This window comes from Anguilla rostrata, chromosome 9 (assembly GCF_018555375.3).
Source record: "Anguilla rostrata isolate EN2019 chromosome 9, ASM1855537v3, whole genome shotgun sequence".
Classification (NCBI taxonomy): domain Eukaryota; kingdom Metazoa; phylum Chordata; class Actinopteri; order Anguilliformes; family Anguillidae; genus Anguilla; species Anguilla rostrata.
Genome location: NC_057941.1, coordinates 22,224,033 through 22,238,671, shown reverse-complemented (window position 1 = coordinate 22,238,671; position 14,639 = coordinate 22,224,033). Strand labels below are relative to the sequence as shown.

Sequence of the window (14,639 nt, the reverse complement as noted above, 5' to 3'; positions counted from 1 at the left end):
TTGTATTTTAAAATACAGATACAAACTTTGGCTCTGGTCCAATCTCACCACAGTCCAATGTTTAAATTGTTTATACTTATTTGATTATTGCATTTCATGAATGATCTTCTGTGGGGCTCACAAAAGCAGTTTCTTATTGACAGTATATTACTCAAATTTAAAGGTAAAACACATTAGCCTGAAAAACATTTTATGTTTTGAAAGTAATGAGAAGTGAATCTATAAAATATATAAAAATACAATCTGCATGGTTGCAACTGCAGCCAACTTTAATAATACTTTTATTATTTAAAAAGGTCTCATATTAATGTTTGTTATATTATTCCCCTGGTTAGTCAAGTACCCACAGTCTGTCTCTGATAGCTACACTAGGTGTGCAGTGCTCTGGAAAAAGTAAAATTTTTAATATATTCAGTGAAATTTTATCTTTCAACAATGTTTCGCAAGGGTTGAGATAAAATATAGTCAGTTTTCTGTCTTTAGAAGCATTGGTACCTCAAAGCTACGCTCCATTCTGTATCAGTGCCTCTAAGCAGAGATGGATCGTAAATACATGTCTTGTTTTGACTAACCATAATACCCACGAGTCACTGAACTGAGAAAGAAGGACATTTTCGCACAGTGAGAGGCAAAGGAAATATTGGATTTTAAGAGTATTTGAGACTAATGTCATTTGTGCCACCGGATGGGGATGTGATGAGGGAGATTGGGGATTGCTTGCCGGCTCATTACTCCCTAGTCAGTGGATCCCAACACCCAGGGTGGGGGGGTCGGTGCAATGCACATGGGATAGACATACCCCCCTCTCATCCCCCCAACAACACTGCGCCAACACAAAAAAAGCACATTGAAATTATCCAGGTCATGTCACAATTGAGGCCCCTTGACATGTATCCAGACAAGAGGAATAAACAGAGAGTATTTGGTACATTTTGGACCACAAAGGGAACATAAATAATCCTTTAATTTGTGTTCCCATTATCAATTTAATATTATGGAGCCACCTCTCAAAGTTTTTGGGAAATAAGTAAATAAATATCAGTATTAAAAAAAACAAAAACAAATGTTAAACTGGTTCAGATTTGTTTCACACAGAAGGAAGCTGAGCTCTATACAAAGGTTTCAGAAATCATTTTGATATCAGATTAAAATTTGTAAACACTGGTGTTTAATTTAATGTCTCCAGATCTGAAAAAATTCCTGCTGTCTTTCTTTACTGTGCTGAATGACTGGAGAGAACAAAGAACGTTTCCGCAAATGTGCTGCTCATATCATCAACAGTGAGTGAATGAACAAACACCATGGGCACTGCAATAAGGGAAGCAATTCAGACGGCAATTAAAGACTGTAAGGACTTCTTTGGAAGCTTCTACTAACTTTAAACAACTTAGTGTGAAAACAACATTATTGTGTGGGACAGGCTGTACTGTACCTGATGGTGATTCTAGATAAGATTTGAAGGGTGTTGAAATTTTAATGAGCTGTTTGATTTGTTCACCATACTCAAGGACCTTCTGTTGTCTACACTTGAACAGGACCCAGTCAATCACAGATTTATCATCCAAGGTGGCAGACCACGAATGAACGAGCTTGTAGTTGTCAAGCAGTGGATGGTGTATAAATGAAATCCTCCACTTTGTCCACCTATTGTGACTGCCTGTGGGACCCTTTGTGTGCGTCTGATGGATCCGGTGAAGTTCAATCCCTTGGCAGTTTCGAAATATTGTACCTTTGAGTTAAACACAGCACAGACTAACATCCACGGTTTCCCTGTGATGCACAAGGAAACCATTTGGGATAGACGGATGTCTGGAGTATCATCTCTGTGAGGTGCGATGGTGCTCCAAGGCCTGTGTGTTAGTTCCCTCACTGCAGCGTGCTGAGAGCTTGTGTTTCTGCAGAGCTTATTAGAGATGCAGGTAAGTCAGTCACTGAATGTGCTGGCATGAGTCATGGAGTTTCAACCTTCAAGACAGGGATTCCTTAACTTTTCCTTTTTCAACATCTGCTGCAAGTGGCAATGCAGAGGCTAAGCACACTAGTGCATCTAAGCATTTGTAAATTGTGATGTCATTGTATCATAAATATATACAAGACGTGAATTTACAATGAATGACATTTTTTTTATTTATTTACATTTTCACATTTAGCAGTCACTTTAGTCCAGAGTGAAGAACAACAATGCAAACATGTTTGACAATTGGGATAGCAGGTATGTCATCCCACCAAGTTACGCCTTGGTGAGGTGGCATGCCCCATACCTACAGTATACTGCACAGAGAGTTGTCACTTTCCACGGTTTCCCACAGTAACAACCACAATGACCACAGACACACAGTCCTAAAAACATTAATAAAAACATCTTTGTATGTGTTTGTAACTTGGCATTTGTGTACACTGAAAACATATTTTTCTTCAGATAACCATTTACAATGATACAATATTGGCAGAATTCTCATCTCATTTGGTTTCTGTAGTCTGTATGTATATAGAATTAGTACTTTGGTCCTTATTATAGATAAATTCCGCTAGTGCTTTACTGATGCTACATCTTTACTTGCTGGTCATGTTGTTAGCCAGATCAGTTATTTGTCAGTAACTTGCTCATATGAATCAGGTGAATGTACTTATATATCACTTATAAGTTGCTCTGGATAGGAGCTGCTAAATCTGCTAAATGAATGTCTTGTCATTTTAAGAAACTATTACTTTGCATGTATCTTGTGTTGTGGTTAATCTGACTTCTGTGAAAGTTTATGGAAAATGCATAACATATAGGAAGTTATTTTTTCATTTCTTTTAACCCACTTCAAATCCCGTCATGACCCAACGATGGGTTCACCGCATCATTCTGCAACTTCTCGAAGAGAAAGTCATACTTGGAGAGTGAAAAATCCAAAAACCTTTTATTCGCCAATGCAAAACTACATTGGCGGATCCAAACCCAGGGATTTAAAGAGAAAGCTTGGGAGATTTGTCAAACACATTTAGCTATTTGGTGCTTTTCAGACCGTATATTCAGCAACTACATTTAAAATGGAGCCGCTTTGATGTTCTAAATTCTCTGAGCTTTTTTCTTGCTGTAAAGCCCATGTTTTCCGACGGACAATGCAAGAGTAGAACTACCACTCAATTCCCAGCAATGTCCTGCAGCCTGAACAAAATGGAATTTGGAGTCCCTGTCCCTCTAAGCTAACAGGAACAAACAGGGTTTTACTGGACTCGTGCTGCTTCACTGAGCACTCTGAAATACTTTCTCAGTCCTTTACTTTGATAGAATATGACATACTGTAGCATTCTCTGTGATTCTTCAATTAAACGGCTCCTTTAATAACCTTTATACAAGTCATTAAAATCCACATTAGCTTATTCTCTGAAGACTGATCAGCAGTTTTTATTAGTGTGATGTGTTGCTTTTCTATCTTATTGTAAAATGTCTTAGAGTACATTATGATAGAGTAAAAACACAATATATGTTCATTTATTGTAAAATGCTTTTACTTTTGAGTGTTATAAAAAATACTTAATTATTTTGATTGCTATTAGTTTACCTTACAGTTTTTAAAGTGAATCCAACTAGAGCCTGGCAGTATGCCAGTGTTCCTCAGAAAAAAAAGATGAGAAGTCAAAACTGAACCCCAGGGAGCGATTTATTTGATATGCAAGACACACACTAAGCCAATGACTCTCCAAAGGCTTTTTAAAAATGCGTTTTTTGGGAACAAGGGACAGCATAGAGGAAAATAGTTTAAAATCTTCCTACTTTGTGCTATTATATTTTTGTTTTGGCTCTGTACTCCAGCACATTGGATTTGAAATGAAAAGGGAACATGAGGTTCAAACACAGACTGTCAGCCTTAATTTGAGGGTTATTAACATCCATATCAGGTGAACCACGTACAAATTGGAGCCCTTTCTAAGGGACCAAAAGGAATTGGACAATTGGCTGCTCAGCTGTTTCCCTGGCCATTTGTGTGTTATTGCATCATTAGGTCATGCAAAAAAGAGCGAACAAAGGGTCTAGAGTTGTTTCTAGGTATGGAATTTGCATTTTGATGTCTGTTGTCATTTCTCAACATGGGGACCAAAGAAGTGTCACTGCCAGGAAAGCAGGCCATCATGTATCAAAAACATTGGGTGAGTCAAAATATAGTACATTATTTAATTAGCAAGAATGCACTGGTGAGCTCAGCAATAGCAAAGGCCCTGGTAGACCATGGAAGACCACTGTAGTAGATGACCGAAGAATGCTTTCAGTGAAGGAAAACCCTTTTTTAACAGTTAAATTGATCAAGAAAACTGTCCGGAATAGAGGCATAGATGTATCAAAAACTACCATAAAGACAACAGTACACCAGAATAATAACCACTGGTAAGCCTCAAGAAAAGAACAGCCAAGTTAGCTAAAATCTGTTAAAAAATCAAAGTGATGAAAAGAAGAGAGGTGTGGAGAAAGAAAGGAACTGCTGATGATCCAAAGCATGCCACCACTGTGAAGCATGGTGGAGGTAGTGTTATGGCTTGGGCATGTATGACTGCCACTAGAACTGACTCACTGGTCTATATTGATATGACTGCTGACTGCAGCAGCAGGATGAATTTTGAAGTGTACAGAAACATCTCTGCTCAGAAACCCCTTTGACGCCATTTTCCCCAAACATTATGATGCCCTGAAATGGGAAGACTATTTATAAGTGCTGTAATTTCTAAACGGTGAAACCAAAATGTATTTTTAAAAAGCCCAAATGGATTTACATAAAAGCTGAGAATATACACCTAAGCAGGAGGACATTCTCAAAGATTTCCCATCAATCTTTAATAATGGCAAAGTACGTGAGATCAAACATAAAGGATAATATGATGGAATGCATACCCTGAGCACAGATGGATGGAAGAGAATTTCTAATTGGCTTCCCTCAAGGTTATCTTTGATTGATATCAGTGCCTCCTCGTTCTATGGTTGTATTTTTTCCTGTAGGAACATCAAGGATAAGGCCTCGTGAGTTTTCTTATATTTACACTGTACCAGTGTCCGTGCAGTGACTAATCATGGAGGTGGTTCTGTTTGTTTCACCATAAATAGAGTAAATGCAGTCATGCCCTATAGGAGGGATAGGTGCATTTATGTAATTCGGGAGTAATTCACTTTTCAATGTAAAATGTGTAACAACACTGTATATGAATGGCTGCACAAAAGAACTACTGTGCAGTGTGTGATTGTGCAAGCAAATGCAGAGCTGAAAAGTTAGATCAGGGCCATCATCATCTTGTGTGATTACTGCAATTTCACTATGCAACTGCCCACTCAGCCAGCCTCCCAAACCGGGTGAAAGGCTGGTATGATTTATGTGGCGTTCAGGTGTCGATAAATGCAAATACAATGGATCAGAATAATCTGCATATTCCTTAAGAGGCAGACACAACATTTGGTAAAGATGACAGGAAAGTTGTATCTGCAGCTGGCTGAAAGAAAGCGTTCATGGCAAACATGTTCAAAGACAAGATTGGAGTCCTCACTTCGAGGCTCGTTTATATGAATCACCCCTGAGACAGAGGTATGTAGGGAGGGTGTCTGAGAGTGTCTGTCGACTTTATCGGACACTTAGTCAACGACTCAGCAGGTAGTCGTACATCAACCATGGTTGGAATTAGCAAACAGTTATCTACATCGTGTTGCCACACCAACTGTGTTTTATGTAAAAGAAACACAGTTGGGATGGATACCTTTCTTTTTACTCAGTAAAAAGTCAATACTTTCATCGCCTTGGCATGAGGCCAGTCTCCACTATTATAAGCCTTGTGAATGCCAGATCCAAAAAATGTTTGTGGTGACATACCTTACAATCAAGGCCAACCAACTGCCAGAGAAAGGGTCCTGTACTCCACCCCACCAACACCATTTTTTTAATTTCCATCCATTTCTACACTCCATGGTCATTTAGTACATGTTGGCTTGCAAGACTCTGACCAACCAGAGGTGTCACTATTGAGCAATCAGCCCAGGGACACTCTGCTGACTGGAACTGTCCATCCCTGGTGATTCTCTTGGGCCATGAGAGTGGCTGGCAGCCACACAGTAGGCCAGTTAGGGCTTTAGCCTCTATATGACAGTTTGAATGGCACACACTCAGCTGTGAAGCGAGTGTTGGTCCCCTGGTGTAAATCCAAAACCCTGGATAAATCACTACTGGTGGGCACTGTATAATCTCATTATATATAAAATATGTGCCCTATGTCGTGTTCCATGTCTGTTTTAGATGGTAATAGCATATTCACAATTGAGACAATTAAGTCAGTCTGCATTCTAATGCAGATGGTCTATCTGGTCATTTAATGAAAAATCCAGACAATATGATTTTCCACTTCGTAAATTGAAATGCAGCTAAATTTTTTTTTTTTTTTAGATAACTGATTATTGTGTGGCTTAATTAGTTCCACTACCTTCTATTATACCCTTCACAGACTTAATCAGTTTAATGGGAAAGATTTGGCAAAATGTACTGTACTATAAGAAATACTATTACAGCAGCAACAAACTGTTGCTAAGTAGCCAGCTTTTATCTTGATAGAAATACAAATTAAATTGATCATATCAGTTTTAAAAGACATTCCACAGACATGAATGCACGTTATGTCACTGCATAACACATGATGAAAAATAATTGGTGTGGGAGATGGAACAACAGAATTTGGAGTGCCACGAAAGCCTACACATGGAAGATTTCAGTTTTAGATCTTAATGACGAATAATTGTTGTTCATTCCCAAAAATACCAGACAAAAACTACATGACTCATAGTTGGCAAAGTTCAAAACAAAATAGTCTTTAAAAATAACAATGAAAAGGTTGCTTTAGCTCATTTGATCTCATCACCCAATTAGTCTGGGGTACCCTACGCAACAGTAAATATTTTACTGTAGTGCATCTTTACATCTGTATAGGCTGGGTGTCTTCTTACAAGTGTTAGGCAGAGTTTTGTATTTTAATAAAATGTTTTGTGTATTTTCATCTTTAATATTTCTTTGCTAGGTGAATTTGGCCCCAAAAATGTCTTCAGTAGAGAGAGAACAGAAATGAACACTAAAAAGCGGTCATAAAAATTATTTCCAAATTTTTTAGTAGCTACTACTGAGAGCTATGGGCATTTTCTAATGATTGATATCACCCAGGTTTCCTCCATCTAATCTACAATATGAGTAATACAAGAAGTTATTAGCACAATGTTAAACTGTTATTTCGGTTATATTTGTAAAACTTTCGTAAACACATTTGTAATTAGACTGAATTCTAGTATAAAATGAATGTGAGTATTTTTACTACTGCTGCTGCTTCCACTACTACTAAATCATGCACTCAGTAATTCCCATTTTATTTTAGAGGAGGGAGCAAACATTGAATTGCCATTGACAAATGGTCTTTGGACAGTAGGACTAAACAGTGGACTTTCCCCTTCGGCCAGGAATGTTACCCCCCCAACACACACACACACACATTAGCCAAAAATTAGAACATGGTTCTTTTTTTTTAATTTGATGTGTCTTTCATTAGAAGGAATATGTTCTGCGTAAGTCCGAACTGGAGTCAGCCCCCGTCTGTCTGTCTGAAGGAATCTATTTCTGGTGCTGTATTTGGCTTCATGGTCCAATGCTCCGTTTTAATTTTAGATTATCTTTACAAACCGTATAAAGTGTGAAGCGATTAAACTGACTTTTTAACGTTACGTTTTGAAATCCGTAACGTTGATATAAGATAAGCGTCAATAGAATAAGAATACAAACCGCAATGGCACGAGTTCTACGGCAAAATGCAGATAAATCACCACAGATTACCGATTTTTGCAAGATGTCTATTTGTATTTGATAACTATTAGGCTATCTACAACATCGTGCGTGCGTGCCTGAGACAAAATGCTTTTCAGGCGTTTAAATGGGAAATAATTCGCACAGCTAGCGTCGGTACATCGTCATGTAAATGAATTTGGATTGTAGATTTATTTGATGTTACGTCCAGGGGGAGACACTCGGGCAACTGGAACAGTATGCTAAGATTTGCAAGGTGCAGGTAATGAAAGCCTATCACGTTGACTGATCACATAATTTTCCGGAGACAAACGGCTGGTATGCTACTCGTACTGTAAGACATCGATATATTAAAACATGCTACGCATTTAGACAGACGCCAGTTTGTTGCGGATCGTGTCTCGCTAGCAACAGTCTGCAGCTTAAAGTCAAGTTTACGGTCATTCAGGCATTGGCAGGCTGCGGCGAGGCTGTCCCTAACACACAACGAGCGTAGCGTAAATGTTTCCCTCGCACCGACTTGTATGAGGTCATTCTACATATTGTGGATCTAGTGTAGGCTACAGCTTTCCGCTGGAATCGCTTTGCTGAACTTCATGTGCAATTCCAGTGTTAAAAAGGGCCAAGGCGAAATGATGAGAAGATGCTAACTCGGCTCTCTGTTATTGCGCATGATACTGCGGTTCCAGTGAAACTTCACGCTCCAACTCACCTTGAAACAGGGCTCGCCTGGTACTTTCACAGGAGCGACGGAGGAGAAACCAATCCACGCCCCAAAACCTCCCACGCTATCCAATGGAAATGTAGCGGAGGCGGATCCAGTAGCTAAATTGTCATGCTTGGTTTCACGTTGGCTTTGCAAGCCAGCTCCGTCAGCCTTCGTCTCGCTGGTGCAGGTGCTCCGTCTCAACGAGAGGATGCGAACGGAGAGAAGGGGAGGGAAAGAATGAAGGAAAGAGCAGAGGAAAAAGTGTATAGGGCATGAATATAAGGGTATCAGAAGCAGATCGTGCGTTCACCGTTCAGGGGGGTCGGCTATGAAAGATTTATTGAAAGGCGCAGTTTGAGATATGATGAGGTTTCTTTCTGGTTGGCAATAGTACTATGATTTGGTATGTGGCCACTTTGATAGCAAGTGTTGTCAGCACCCGCGGAACGGCAGCTCAAGGTGAGTTGAAGTGCAATGTGTGATGTTTCCCGTGCACAAGTTTTTTTGCTCAGTAAATGTTTTATTCTGAGATTATTCAAATGCACTTTAAATTGCCATGCAGGTTATATATAAATACGTGATTATTTGAATTTCACAGCAGTTATTTTCGTATTGTTGCAGGTGTTCGGGCTGTTTCATTATAAGCAATTGTATTAATTCTAGTTTAACCAAATCAGCGCTGGACACTTTGGTGTCTCAAGGATTGGTACGAAGACGATTTGCGGTTTAGGATTTTAGGCGGTCTGCTATAAATCTACCAAAATGGTGAAACGCACGGCATTACAATTATAGTTCTAGAAGAGATTAGTCTTTGATTGTTGAAGATTTACTGATGTAATTATAGATGCCTTATTCTGCACAGTTAAAAAAGGGAAAGCCCCACACTAAAATATTGCGTGCTGATGAAAATATGAATGAAATTCGTGGAAGAGAATAACGAGATTTTCCTTAGTCATGCATTAATAGCCAAACATTTTGGTGATTAAAGAAGGCACCCAGTACTTGCCAGACAGACCGCTGTAATCAAATTGGTATGTTGTACGTTCTATAAATAGCCATTCGTTGTGAATTCCTTTTTGCCAGGAGATTAATGTGACTGTGACGAGCCTAGGTAGATGGTTCTGCAATGGGGCGTGCGAGCTCCCAGCGTGGTGTAGAACAGTAATGAGTAACCGCTTACACCAAATGCTGTTGTAAAAATATACAATTGGAGACTGGTTTCTTTACGACTGCAGAGTTGGTGTCTTTGGGTTACAATGCGCGCGCGCGCGCTCGCGTATGCATATGTGTGTGTGTGTGAGGGAGAGTGCAGTACTTGGGGTTATTTTATGACATGAATGATTATGATTGAAATGTTTGAATTGTACTTTAATGTATTTTAATGTAGTTATCTGTGCGTTGCTTTTTGCTTTCAAAAAATGTATAATTTCCACCTGTTTTGCAATTAGTTATATAAATCCATGGATGCAATAAATGCTAGTCACGTTTTTCCTGTATGTGCAAAACTCCAGACGCATTTATCTAAAAAATAGCCTGATATTTATTTATTCTTAACATAATGTATACTAGTTTACCTCATCCAGGTGGACTTACTTAGCCTTGCATTTTCAGCGGTGTCCACAAGGGGGAGTGCATTTTATGACCCTGTGCGTAATTGCTGTGATAGACCGCAATTTCTTCGCTAAGGACAGGTCCAAAAAAGCTATTTTATGTAGTAAAACGATACGAGGTTTTTAATGGATATTTTGTACTGTCTTGGTTTGTATTGTGGTACTACTTGTCTTTCTGTTATCCTGTTTGTCCATGCCATACGTGTTGATCCTAGATTTTTTGGAATTCTAATTCAAAATTCAGACCTCTTTGTCATCCTTTCTACAAAGGATGCAGAGATCGGTGACTTTTTGTGTGTTTTCAGTGTGCACTTAATATTGCAATTGAGGCTTTATAATTACAGAACGAAATACCTGTGAAACATTCAGGAATGGTCTGCACTCCATATTTTTTCTTTAGGTAGGAGCAGACCAGGTCTTTTGCACTGTCTTGTTTTTTAGCTTAGTTTTTTTTTTTGTTGAGAGAAACTGATACAGTAAATCTGTATATCCATATCTGTATGTATTATTCCATCAAAAGGCTTACTGTACTCATGAGCTTGTAGCATGTAGCATAATGGTTATGCTTGCCTTGGTTACATGGGTTTGTAACCGAGGCTGTTGGCCTCGTGCACACACCTGCATATGCTCCTTGTTCTCCATTCTTCACGGCCAAGAACTGTGGAACTGTGGATCCGCGTAGTGTTGGAATCTCAGAGCTGCACAGGCTCAGGCCTACTGCTGTACTGCCACCGTCTCAAGCTGTCAGCTGGCAAATGGCTCTGCTTTTGCCAGCACTACACTGGACGGGAGCCAGTCCCCCTGCTTTTCTCTATCAACACAAACTCAGCGGAAATCTCTCTGCTAAAAGTGCCTCGAACTTTATGGGATAGCTAGGGCGAGATCTGTTCGGGGGCCTTGGGGAGGTGGGGGTGGGGGTCGGAGGACAGTAGCAGACCGTGCTGCAATTGTTCAGTCTGAATACAGCCACCCACATTCACCTACACCTCCTCTGCACCCACTCTCGAAAGATGTAGCATCTTTAAACGTGATGTGAACATATGCCGAATGATGTCTTTCTCATTTCAACTGATTATGACTAATCTGGTGCTTTTCACACATGTGGGCACAGAATACACACCTACACATGCACACCCACACACCCACACTCACATCTGTACAGGCACACGCATACACCCTCACACACCTACATGTACACACACACACGCACACCCACATACACACCTGTACATGCGCACACATACACACATACATACACCCTCTCACGCCTACACACACACACTCATGCGCACGTGCACTCGCGTGCAGGCTGCAGTCAGAGCAGGTGGGGGCTGATGAGAGATCTCCCTGCAGTCGCCGTGTCGGAGGCAGATTTAGTAGAGCAGCAATCTGCCCACTCACTTCGAGAAGCAGACAGAGATACCTTGAGTTCCCTCAGCCCTGCGGACCCTCGCACCTCCCGCAAGCCCCTCCCCCTCTGCGCCTGAGTGCCCTAATCTGGGAGCGCGACCGCTCGAGACAGACCTGTCCTCTGAGTGGGGATGGGTTACCGCCACCCTTCTCCATATTCGCTTTTCTAGGTCAGCGGGAGTTTTGGAACGAAAACGAGATGATGGTGTGTAATGTGTGCCACGCATTTGGCCCGTGTGGATGCCAGCTGCCGCTGGTGTTTTTTCTTTCGTCGTGATCACTTTTGTGTTGCGAGTAGGTGATGTTCTTTTTAAGTAGCTGTGGTTTTGTTTGCTGTACTTCTGCGATCTGCAGTGTGGTTTACGAGAATTGGGAATTCTTCAGGAGAATAAACGGAACCTGTTTAATTAGAACACATGTGGATAGTCTTTGGCCAGCTACTCTCACCCCCTATAGTGTATTACACCGCCTATAATGTGAAGGCTTATAATAGAGCTTGGCATGTATAAATTTTTCTCCTATTCTTATGTTATAATATGTCTAATATTGGTCAGCTGACGTGGTGATTGGCCTTAACAGAACACGTTAGGGAATTGCTTTGAGTGCCATTGAACCCAGGAAATGAATTCTGTCAATCACCCTGAAAAATGGATCTCGCATTCAATGATTTTAGTGAGATAAATGGCATTTAAGAAACTGAAATCCATGAAAGTCACCAGAACCTAGTTGGCAGTAATTTAAAGCTGCCAAAGTCATTGTCTTTCATTACTTTACAAGTAAGTGACCCACTGAGACAAAGACCTTCATGTCCAATAGATCCAGTTTCCAGATCCATGTTTCTAAGCAGGAAAAGGAGTAACAGTGTTGGCCGTGTAGTCACACACTGTTTCCGTAAGCATGACTGTGCTTCATACTTTTTCATGCTTCTCTACTGCAGCGATTCCTGAATAGTCTTTAAACTTGAGACTGGGAACACAACAATATAGCTACTTTGTGCTTTACTGTCTACTTTGCCCATTGCCAGACATAATGGCAATGCTCTGGCCATTTCTGTATGCCTTTGTTGGCATAATTTACAGGTAAGGAATGGGGTAATTTGTGTTGGTTTTACTGTCTGTGACAGAAAATAGTTAAACAGTTTAAATAGTTTTGTACTTTATAGTAAATAAACATATTTTCCAGGAGGGTTTTTAGTAGTGTTTAGTGCTGTGACAAGGCAGACTCAAATCAGCCCCTCAAGGCTAGTAGTACTCCTAGCTTTCTGTTGTACCTGGTAATTAACTGATCGATCAATGGCACTGATTGATTGGCCACAAAGTCCACTCCCCTGGTGTCCCAGGTTAAATCAGTTTGTCGTTGGAGGAAAAGAGTGAAAACCGGCAGTCGGTACTACTGGCCTCAGGAGGCAGATTTAAAGTACGTAAGGTTTTAGATTCTAACCATGCCAGTGCGAACAGTGGCCTACCTCCCTAAAGGGTTGCACATAGTTAGCCAAAGCATCCCCAGAGCAGGGTGGGTTTCATGTCTCCCATATCATCACACGGTGAATGAGTCGACTGGCTGTCTGCCTGCGCCAACAGCGCATGAAATTCACTCTGACGCAATGGCCGCCCAGCTCCGTGGAAAAGAAGTCGTCATGCCCACAGGTTGTTCCGTGTGCGAAACAGGTCCAGTTTCCCATTTTAAAAGGTATTTATGCTGCAGTTATTGGAGATGGAACTTCACACTAGACCCAGGGTTTTCAACCATTTCTGATTCTGGGGCCCTCACCCAGGCTCGAAGGCATCCGGGGGTCTCCATCATAAAATAAAATGGGTTATTAAAAGAAGGAGGTTCAGATTGCAATTGTGGACCTGAGGGAGGTGGGAGACATTGTGGCTGGGGGGTGGGGGCTGGGTTCAGGATTTGTGATCACGGACCAGGGGGAGTGGGTGTGGGAGAATTAGGCAGGGGAGGTTCTATTTGTGAAGGTGCAACTGGCCAGGGACCCCCTACAGTAACTTCATGGACCCTAAAACCCAGGCTCTGGATGAAATAGCAGAGAGCAGGAGTTCAGAATGTTGGAGCAAGTTCTCATATTTGTGCAGAAACATTTTGTCTGGTACTTTTCCAGAGTACCGCAGAATGGCACATTGACATTAATGTAGTCTCAGAACTCAGACGGTAGCATCTCAAGAGATCTCAAGGAACTCTCACCGTACCGTCTGGGAACCACACTTACCTTCGCAGCGATAGGTTTGCCTTGGGACAAGCTGACTTTAACAATGGTCATATTTTCAGTTATGATTTGACCGAATATAGGACATTAATAAAATTGTATTACTACCATATGTGATGTATACAAAACCTAGCTTACTAATATTAACAAAAAACTCTAAAAATTGTTCATGTACGGTAGAAATAAACACTCAACAGACACCAAAAATGGATTAAATATAACATTTTTGACTTAAAAATATCATTACATTAATGTTATTGCAACTTTATTACCATATTTGCAAACCTTTTCTAACTTGATGATGACATTCATAAAGATCCTAGTTTACATTATACCACTAGAGGTGGGCAATTCTGGTCCTGGAGGGCCGGTGTGTATGCCGGTTTTTATTTTCACCAATTATCCTGGCTAAATGAGCGAATCGGCTGTATACACCAATACTAGTTCACTCGTAGATTAGATCACAGGAAAACATCACATATAGATACAAAAGGACAGTTTTCAGCTGTCATTCATGTGCTTAAATGTAGCTAAAATGTCAGATGGTGTAAATGTTAGAGCTAATTAAGCGATTAAGGCCAGAAGTAGGCATTAAAACCAGAAACAGACAAACCCTCATTGCTCATATACAATAACTGTCTCTGTAATGAAATCTATTATATACCTACCCTGCCATTCAAAGCCATAACCATCATGACATACTGTAAATGCTTGTCAGATGTTCCAGTTATGTAGTATGAAACATGCATTCACATGCAAAATCCTAGTGGTTATTGTTAGGATATGGACAATAGTAACCTGATCCTGGATTAGTGCTCCTACTCTGAGATGCTTTGTAGATGGTGGCTTGATAAGATACAGATTTGTAATTGTTGTTTATGGTGCGGTTTAAT

At 40.5% G+C, this 14,639-nt stretch overlaps 1 protein-coding gene across 7 annotated transcripts in view; it reads left to right on the top strand.

The window, feature by feature from the left end:
• The first annotated feature begins 8,066 nt into the window (after nt 1-8,066).
• igsf9bb (immunoglobulin superfamily, member 9Bb) overlaps nt 8,067-14,639 on the top strand; it is a 133,849-nt gene continuing 127,276 nt past the window's right edge. For 3 of the 7 annotated variants that reach the window (XM_064351054.1, XM_064351056.1, XM_064351053.1), the window contains exon 1: nt 8,067-8,967. In XM_064351054.1, the coding sequence (XP_064207124.1) occupies nt 8,904-8,967 (64 nt within the window). In that variant the 5' untranslated portion in view covers nt 8,067-8,903. The remainder of the gene's footprint in view (nt 8,968-14,639) is intronic. The other 4 variants (XM_064351058.1, XM_064351059.1, XM_064351057.1 and 1 more) reach the window with 2 other exon arrangements.